The following is a 10,035-nucleotide window of genomic DNA, read 5'->3' as shown; positions in this document are numbered from 1 at the left end:
TGGCTGGTGATACTGAATGCATGTAAGATGTGTTTGTGAGTTAGTCAGTCACTCTCAGGGTTCTTCACCAAGGTATGTACAGTCAGGAATCACAGTGAATTGAAAATTTACTTAAAATTTAGGTCACAATTTCCATATTCTCCAACCCTGATACCTTGGATTACATATTAAAATCACTCTTTATTTGCTTTGACTTCCTGATAACCCTGTGAATCAGTTGCTTCCAAAAAAAAGTACATTGCAAATGTTTTATTTTTCAGCTAATACAGAGAATTATGGTCAATTGAGAATTAACTTCACGATCCATTCCTCAACGTGTACGCAATATTGTAATATGCAGGAGTCTCTCACGGAACTTGCCCAGTAATAAAGGCATTTTTACAGAGCAAAACCGCTGTACAACGCTAAAGCATAGGCTGGTGTATTCAAAATAACAATATTAATAATGTTTCCCAGGTGAGAAACGCAACCCTTTGCAGGATGTGGGTAACATGCACAGTCTTTGCTTTGAGCATGTTTTATGCAGCAGCTCAGGAGGTGACAAACAGGACGGTAGCTTTGGATATTGAGAATATCGAGAACGTGCCAGACGTTACGAAAATCATCAACTTAAAAGATGTGTATGCGAGAAAAGGTATATTTCCCAATTAATGTTTTGCTTTATGCACCAAAATCATGAACACTAATCCTAAAAGAATGACAAATATACACACACACAGACACGATACATAATGGTGAATAATGTATTATGAGAAGATTATGCTTTTTCAGAGTTCTGAAGAATTCACCCTCGGTCTCGTGGTTTATCATGATGTCTCCAGACCCCTCAATGGCATTATTTCCCATAATAAATGATTTAATATTAGGGATGATATATAGTTTGGATTTTGCTAGAGACAACACAAAGAACATATAAATAATGCTTAGATTATACATCTTGCAAGATTGAATTGTTTTACATTCATGAATTATTAATATTTATCAAGCATAATAAAACCTAAATTCATCTTTATATCAGTCTTTTTCGCCAGGGACTGCGATGAACTCTACCAGATGGGCTACCGTAAACACGGTCTTTATATAATCCGGCCAGATAACTCCATCATGATTGTGGTCCAGTGCTACATGCATGACTGTGGTGGGTGGACGGTTATCCAGAAGAATAGCTTTAACACGGAGATCACGTGGACTGTTGCTTGGAAAACATACAAATTCACGTTCGGCAACATGGCATCTGACCATTGGCTCGGCCATTACTATATACACCTGCTAACAGTGCAGAAATGGAACAAAGTAAAGATTATTCTGGTCGATTCTAAAAACACAACCAGGTACGCAGAGTATGACAGTATCTATGTGAAGGATGAAGATCACGGGTACCAGTTGCGACTAGGCACCTACAGCGGTGATGCCGGTGACTCTATGACTTCCAATTCCCTCACGAACATGCATGACAACATGAAGTTTTCCACCCACGACCGCGACAATGATCGAAGCTACAATAAGAACTGTGCTGACAAAGAGGGAGGAGGTTGGTGGTATGACTCGTGCTATGTTGCCCAACTCAATAAGCAAAACGGAATCCACTGGGCAACGTTATGTGACCATAACTGCAGAAAATCCATTATTATGATAGCACCTATCCAAATGCACTGTTATCGGGTCTAGGTCATAAGTCAAGGAGGTATCTCAAAGGACTGAAAGTGGTTGATAGCATCAGTCATTAATAGTAAAATCTCAGTGCCAAAAGATCTGGGAGAAACTCCAACGCTCTAATTGCTCCAGCAAAAATTATTGGTGCATTTTAATTGGGAGATACAAACAAAATCGGTGGTCCTTAACCCAGTCATCAAGGCACACTCCAGGTTTTCTCAGGATTGGAACAGAGCTAGGAAAATACTGGGCTCTTGGTGTGCCTTTAATACTGGGTTAAGAACTACTGACCTAAATCAAAGTCAGTGAGTAAATTCATTGATCTACAATGCCGATTTATAGAGCAATAAAATAAATAATAAAATATACACCTATGTACTCTTTAATTATATTATCAATATTACTGACATTGAAAGGGTGAAAGTGGTTCTGTTCATTTCAGATAGGGTATTGATCATAAGTTATAGTAATTGATGTGCAAATTAGAGACTACTGTACAATATGGGCCTCTGTTTACACAATACCCAAGAAATGGGGTGTATTAGAAAAAGCAAACAAACAAATTAAATTACAAAAACATAAGCACAACGGATTTGTTCTCATCATAGATAGATTTTAATAGTTTTTGTTTCTTAACCCGTGCTCTGCTTCCATCCTGCTAAAAGCACGGATGACACACAAGAGTCAATGAGTGATGAGAGACTGTGATGTCAGAATATATCTTTATACAGCTACTGGTTAATAAATACAGGCTTTCTACTGCTTTCACCGAGGACTGGATTCTAATACAGAGATAAACGTCACACTGGTTACCAGATAGCACTTCTTCCGTTAAAACCTCGGGGTAATTGCCAGAGTGATTATTTCTTAAAATAATAATAATAAAAAAATAAATAAAAAAAAAACAGTCAAGTAGTGAAAGTGATGCTGGTTAGATCTGTAATAATGAAGTTACAATTTTAATATATATTTTTTATTCAGTTGTAAATACTGTAAAACGGTCTGAGTTTGAGAGGTAGTAATGACTTATTAAACGTGACACCGAGACATGTTCACACATTAAAATATATGGTCTTTATGCATTTTACTGCCAGACTGCTGGGAGAAACTGGGGTGAAAAAAAGAAAGAAAAACAAACAGTTAGTGATTCGTATTAAACCTGTATTTTGATTGTCTGCAGAGGTATTTAACGAATGACAATAGAGCTAGAATTTGAGTTTGGTCAGTAACCAGAAAATAACACAGATTAACAAAACTATGGCTACCACGTGGCAAATTCACTAAGAGACTCGGCTTACCTTGGTTTCCCATCAATTTATCATGTTGAAGCTGAACTATTTTATAAAAATACACAATATCATATATAAACTCCGAGATGTCAGTCAGCACACCGACACAAGTAGAGAAATCCGAGGGAAAATGTGTTTTAAAAAAAAATGTAAAAATTCACACATGGTTCATTCAGAAATACAGTTACTCTAGAATCTATAAAGTCTCCCTCTTCCAGTTAATGAATGAATACTTTATATCATACTGACACTGCCATGAGCCGTTAGTTTGTCTTATCTTGAGAGGATATTTACAGAAATCTTTTCTCCATTACGGACTGTTCCAGGGGTATTCCATTATCAGCCATCCAACAGTTAGGGAACATCTACTCCCAGAAATTTCTGCCATCCACTTACTGTTTTTCTGGGTTGTAAAAGGATAAACTGAATTGCAGGGTCTAAATACATTTTGCCCTTTTGATTTTTTATGGATGAAGGGGTAATGCACTCACGAAAATTAATGCTTATGGGAGACACACAGGATGCAAGATGGCAAAGCTGTGGAGAGAGTGCCACCAGTGATGCCCAGAGATGCCATTCTCCCATTATCCTGGGCATGTAAGTGTAAATGAATGATACAGTTGCAACACGCCTATAACTAGTTACACTTGATTACAATAAGCCATATGGCAGTCATTAAGCTGGGGAGCCCAAATAATGCTTACAACTACAGAAAACACCTGGCACCTTAATTCACAGACTTTATATCACGTAAGGGAAAGGGAATTTTATCAGGAGGAATCAAGAAGGAAAATAGCGGCCAATTCTAATGGGCAAGCAGCAGATGTCAACAGGTGTGATGGGGAGCAGCTCTGCTGTTATGGAGGGAGAATGGGATTTACATGGAGAATGTGAAATTTAAGGGTAATGCAGTCAAGGGAAGTAAACGAATATGGAAGGGGTATAGAATTAAATAAATAAATGTGGACACTCCACGCACTATAACTGGAACTTATAGCACAATGCCTTTTCTGTCTCTCTGCACACTGTATGATAAATATAGCAATTATCAATAACTGCAAACCTGTAAGATTTCCACCTTTACAGACATCACACGAGAAAGCAGATGTATCTACTGCCCAGCTAATGAAATACACTTGTCTCCTGGGGGAAGACATGCTTTCCATTTCCCAGCTCCTAAATATTTGCTGGGCACGAGGTGAAGTGGCCACCACAGATATAGATAATGCCGGGGGCCACGCTATCCATAACACAGTCACACACATAGACGGACAATAAAGTGATATACATACAGACACAGTCAGTCACAAGCTGATCAAACCTCCCTGTTCTGCTCCAGTTTACCTCTATTGGCAGCAGGGATAAGAGATGGCCATGCAATGTTCCTGCTGTTTAGGGATAGGGAAGCAGGGGAGCCATGCACAGCCACTAAACACTCCTTCCTGCTTCTCCCTTGCCAGGCTTCCAACTAACAGCACAGAGAGGAGAGGCTTTAACACTTAATAGAAAGACAAAAAAAAGCATAAATAAAGGGACACTATAGTCACCTGAACTTAATGAAGCAGTTTTGGTGTATAGAACATGCCCCTGCAGCCTCACTGCTTAATCCTCTGACATTTAGGAGTTAAATCCCTTTGTTTATGAACCCTAGTCACACCTCCATGCATGTGACTTGCACAGCCTTCCATAAACACTTCCTGTAAAGAGAGCCCTATTTAGGCTTTCTTTATTGCAAGTTCTGTTTAATTAAGATTTTCTTATCCCCTGCTATGTTAATAGCTTGCTAGACCCTGCAAGAGCCTCCTGTATGTGATTAAAGTTCAATTTAGAGATTGAGATACAATTATTTAAGGTAAATTACATCTGTTTGAAAGTGAAACCAGTTTTTTTTTTCATGCAGGCTCTGTCAATCATAGCCAGGGGAGGTGTGGCTAGGGCTGCATAAACAGAAACAAAGTGATTTAACTCCTAAATGACAGTGAATTGAGCAGTGAAATTGCAGGGGAATGATCTATACACTAAAACTGCTTTATTTAGCTAAAGTAATTTAGGTGACTATAGTGTTCCTTTAATAAACATTTTATATTAAATGTAAAATGTTACATATGTGCAGTTCAAAAAAACAAAAACAAAAATTCACCCAAAAAAGCTTTAATAGATATAAACATGGTTTACATTTGAATCACAGCTGCTGAAGAAATAAATGTTGTGCAATGTACACATTTACATTTCTTTCATGACTAACATCCACTTTACTTCTTGAGTTTTTGAGTTAGGTGTGATCATCCAACAGCGGATTAACTGTCCCTGGTGGGGATCACTCTCCTTGAATGTTCAAATCTTGCTGAATACGATGTCGTCTGGCAGTGTAGGGGGTGTGTTTTACCCTAAAATAATGTTTGGGAAACAAGTTGCCACTTGGCGCATACATGGTTTCTCCTTGCTTCCCCATGAGAGTCCTCAAGCTCCTATTACGAGCCAGTATTTTGTCATAAAACTCCAGTCCGCCCTGGGCATAGGATTTAGAAATTGCAGCCACTTGTCGGTCAGTCCTGTAGTCTAACCACTGAGAGATGGCATCATTGCAAAGAAAGTAAACAACGAATCCAAGCAACAGTGCACCCATATTGAAAAGTCCCCGTAATACCACAGGCCCAGAATAGATGCCGAGAAGTTGTTTTACTGCCACGCCAAAAAGACAGACACCCGATAAACAAGCAGGCGCCACTGAAGCTTTTATAACAGGACTGTAATTTTGTGCATAAAATGCTTCCCGTGCCAGCGCAAACTTCTGAGCTTCTGTTGATAAAATTAAGGAGTCTTTTAGATGTGCCCCAATCTCACTGTCCCAGACCACTTCCTTCCCGTTCACCAACAGGACGCGGTCTACAATACCTGGCCCACCTGCTTCGTTTGTGTTATAATTAGCGGGTATTCCAATTAAACATCTGCCTGGAAGCAAGGGCAGGCCAGCACTCACCGGGTGAAATCCAAAGGCTGCAAATGGCTTGTAACCTGATGGGGATGCAATGCAGGCTTCTTGTAGGACATCCTGGAAAAGTGTCTGAAGCTTATTACTGAGCTCTACTGGTTCACCTTTGGACCAGCTCTGATACAGCCTCCGAAAGGTCTGCTCCGGAAACACATGATATGATATACTGGCAGTAAAGAGACCGGCGCAAGAAATGGCTAGAAGCCTCCCTCTGTACCTCTGGGTGAAAACAAGTAACCGAGATATAAATGGACTCGCCATGTTCAGTGCACCTGATAGACAGAAAATGCTATTAGTAAAGTCATGGCTAGCTATCAAAAACATGCAAACTTTGGATTGTAAGCTCTTGGGAGGAGTGATCTATCTATGATGAAATCAGCTATGAAGATGATTTATCTATGATGAAGTTAATCACGCACATTCCTCCAGTTAGAACATGTAAATAATGATGATATACTAGGTTCAGTAGATTGTAAACAGCGTGGCAAACCAGAGAACAATAGAAAGTGTACAAATAGATTTTGTGACAAATTTGAAAGTTTGAATCCTGAAATCTAATATAACCATATTCTGACATTATTCACTAAACCAATAATTGTACAGAACTGAGAAGTGAATTGCGGATGAAAATAGCTGATTTGAAGAATTTTCCAGTTCAGATACTGGATCACTGAATGTCAAATTGTAGTAAATTGAAAACTGAATTACCCAAGAATTTGTCCAAATCCGCAATTTTTTTTATTTTTTTTTACATATATAAGCTTTTCAAGATTCACTACAATTAGATATATCCTGAGTTATATTGGTAATTTCTCCAAATCAGCTTTTTTTGACATAAGATTTTCCAGTCCAGTCTCGACAGTTCCTAGTTTATTGATTAACATTTTCTTTTTTTAGATATGTATTGAGGTAACACCTTACAAAATGGCCTAGTGCGTGCCCATGCTTCACCCTGCACTGTGACACAATCTGACTGACATATTATTCACTTTATAAAGTTTCAATGAAATAATATATATTGCTTAATAATTATCAAAGTATAAAAATGCAAATAAATATTCCATATAGTTTGAGGCCCTACTGTATAATATAATAACTATTTATTATAATACTGTGACAATTAAATCAGTTAATAAAATAATGTGACAATGGGTTAATATAACATACAATAAACTAATAATGTTACACTGTGTATAATAATGAAACATTGTTACACTGCGTATATTAATGAAACATTGTTACACTGTGTATAATAATGAAACATTGTTACGCTGTGTATAATAATGAAACATTGTTACACTGTGTATATTAATGAAACATTGTTACAAAGTGTATAATAATGAAACATTGTTACACTGTGTATAATAATGAAACATTGTTTCACTGTGTATAATAATGAAACATTGTTACACTGTGTATAATAATGAAACATTGTTACACTGTGTATAATAATGAAACATTGTTACACTGCGTATATTAATGAAACATTGTTACACTGTGTATAATAATGAAACATTGTTTCACTGTGTATAATAATGAAACATTGTTACACTGTGTATAATAATTAAACATTGTTACTATGATTCTGTAATAAACACACTATGTGATAGAATACTGGGCTATTAACCCTTTCCATGCTCACACACACGAACCTGGTGCTCTCACTGACCTCCAGCACGTGGGGCATGCTGGGAGCAGGGCTACTTCCTGCCAGACAAAGGACACGTGATGTCACTAATATCACATGATTGGAGAGGTCACATGGTACAGGAAGTAAAGAGGCATATTTGAATGGTTGCGACTAGTTCCTATCCAGTAGAAGGACCCTGTCCTTTCTGAGGATAGGAAATAGCTTGCTCAGTGTGAGAGAGCTAGTTCCTATCCTTCTAAGGGACCTTTTCGCCCCCTACTGGTCAGGTCCTGTATAGGGATAGGAACTAGATTTCTCACAGTGAACCGTCTAGTTCCTATCCTGCTAAAGGACCTTTTTGCCCCTAGTGGTCAAGTCCTGTATAGGGATAGGAACTATCCTGCTCACACTGAGAGAGCTAGTTCCTATCCTGCTAAAGGACCTATTGCTCCATAGTGTTCGGGTCCTCTTAAAGGATAGGAACTAGACAGCTCACAGTGAGAAATCTAGTTCCTATCCAGCAGAAGGACCTTTATAGCTCCAGCTCACACAGGTCCCTTACAGGGATAGGAACTAGACGGTTCACTGTGAGAAATCTAGTTCCTATCCAGCAGAAGGACCTTTATAGCTCCAGTTTACACAGGTCCCTTACAGGGATAGGAACTAGACGGTTCACTGTGAGAAATCTAGTTCCTATCCAGCAGAAGGACCTTTATAGCTCCAGTTTACACAGGTCCCTTACAGGGATAGGAACTAGACGGTTCACTGTGAGAAATCTAGTTCCTATCAAGCAGAAGGACCTTTATAGCTCCAGTTTACACAGGTCCCTTACAGGGATAGAAACTAGATGGTTCACTGTGAGAAATCTAGTTCCTATCCAGCAGAAGGACCTTTATAGCTCCAGTTTACACAGGTCCCTTACAGGTATAGGAACTAGACGGTTCACTGTGAGAAATCTAGTTCCTATCAAGCAGAAGGACCTTTATAGCTCCAGTTTACACAGGTCCCTTACAGGGATAGAAACTAGATGGTTCACTGTGAGAAATCTAGTTCCTATCCAGCAGAAGGACCTTTATAGCTCCAGTTTACACAGGTCCCTTACAGGTATAGGAACTAGACGGTTCACTGTGAGAAATCTAGTTCCTATCCAGCAGAAGGACCTTTATAGCTCCAGTTTACACAGGTCCCTTACAGGGATATGAACTAGACGGTTTACTGTGAGAAATCTAGTTCCTATCCAGCAGAAGGACCTTTATAGCTCCAGTTTACACAGGTCTCTTACAGGGATAGGAACTAGACGGTTCACAGTGAGTTAGCTAGTTCCTATCCTGCTAAAGGACCTTTTTGCCCCTAGTGGTCAAGTCCTGTATAGGGATAGGAACTATCCTGCTCACAGTGAGAGAGCTAGTTCCGATCCTGCTAAAGGACCTATTGCTCCATAGTGTTCGGGTCCTCTTAAAGGATAGGAACTAGACAGCTCACAGTGAGAAATCTAGTTCCTATCCAGCAGAAGGACCTTTATAGCTCCAGCTCACACAGGTCCCTTACAGGGATAGGAACTAGACGGTTCACTGTGAGAAATCTAGTTCCTATCCAGCAGAAGGACCTTTATAGCTCCAGTTTACACAGGTCCCTTACAGGGATAGGAACTAGACGGTTCACTGTGAGAAATCTAGTTCCTAACCAGCAGAAGGACCTTTATAGCTCCAGTTTACACAGGTCCCTTACAGGGATAGGAACTAGACGGTTCACTGTGAGAAATCTAGTTCCTATCCAGCAGAAGGACCTTTATAGCTCCAGTTTACACAGGTCTCTTACAGGGATAGGAACTAGACGGTTCACAGTGAGTTAGCTAGTTCCTATCCTGCTAAAGGACCTTTTTGCCCCTAGTGGTCAAGTCCTGTATAGGGATAGGAACTATCCTGCTCACAGTGAGAGAGCTAGTTCCTATCCTGCTAAAGGACCTATTGCTCCATAGTGTTCGGGTCCTCTTAAAGGATAGGAACTAGACAGCTCACAGTGAGAAATCTAGTTCCTATCCAGCAGAAGGACCTTTATAGCTCCAGCTCACACAGGTCCCTTACAGAGATAGGAACTAGACGGTTCACTGTGAGAAATCTAGTTCCTATCCAGCAGAAGGACCTTTATAGCTCCAGTTTACACAGGTCCCTTACAGGGATAGGAACTAGACGGTTCACTGTGAGAAATCTAGTTCCTATCCAGCAGAAGGACCTTTATAGCACCAGTTTACACAGGTCCCTTACAGGGATAGGAACTAGACGGTTTACTGTGAGAAATCTAGTTCCTATCCAGCAGAAGGACCTTTATAGCTCCAGTTTACACAGGTCTCTTACAGGGATAGGAACTAGACGGTTCACAGTGAGTTAGCTAGTTCCTATCCTGCTAAAGGACCTTTTTGCCCCTAGTGGTCAAGTCCTGTATAGGGATAGGAACTATCCTGCTCACAGTGA

General features: G+C 39.6%; 2 protein-coding genes across 2 annotated transcripts; one reads left to right on the top strand and one right to left on the bottom strand.

Moving 5' to 3' along the window:
• Nucleotides 1-460: 460 nt before the first annotated feature.
• Nucleotides 461-1,917, top strand: LOC134584876 (fibrinogen-like protein 1-like protein). Its single transcript, XM_063440684.1, has 2 exons — nucleotides 461-634; nucleotides 1,019-1,917. Exons 1-2 carry the CDS (start codon nucleotides 481-483, stop codon nucleotides 1,666-1,668), a joined length of 804 nt encoding a protein of 267 aa, XP_063296754.1. The 5' UTR covers nucleotides 461-480; the 3' UTR covers nucleotides 1,669-1,917.
• Nucleotides 1,918-5,077: 3,160 nt separating this feature from the next.
• Nucleotides 5,078-7,648, bottom strand: LOC134584875 (transmembrane protein 177-like). Its single transcript, XM_063440683.1, has 2 exons — nucleotides 7,587-7,648; nucleotides 5,078-6,206 (listed from the first exon to the last, which is right to left on the bottom strand). Exon 2 carries the CDS (start codon nucleotides 6,193-6,195, stop codon nucleotides 5,260-5,262), a length of 936 nt encoding a protein of 311 aa, XP_063296753.1. The 5' UTR covers nucleotides 6,196-6,206; nucleotides 7,587-7,648; the 3' UTR covers nucleotides 5,078-5,259.
• Nucleotides 7,649-10,035: the final 2,387 nt, after the last annotated feature.

Source organism: Pelobates fuscus, unplaced genomic scaffold (assembly GCF_036172605.1).
Source record: "Pelobates fuscus isolate aPelFus1 unplaced genomic scaffold, aPelFus1.pri scaffold_33, whole genome shotgun sequence".
Taxonomy (NCBI): domain Eukaryota; kingdom Metazoa; phylum Chordata; class Amphibia; order Anura; family Pelobatidae; genus Pelobates; species Pelobates fuscus.
This window is presented reverse-complemented; position numbering and strand designations above follow the sequence as displayed.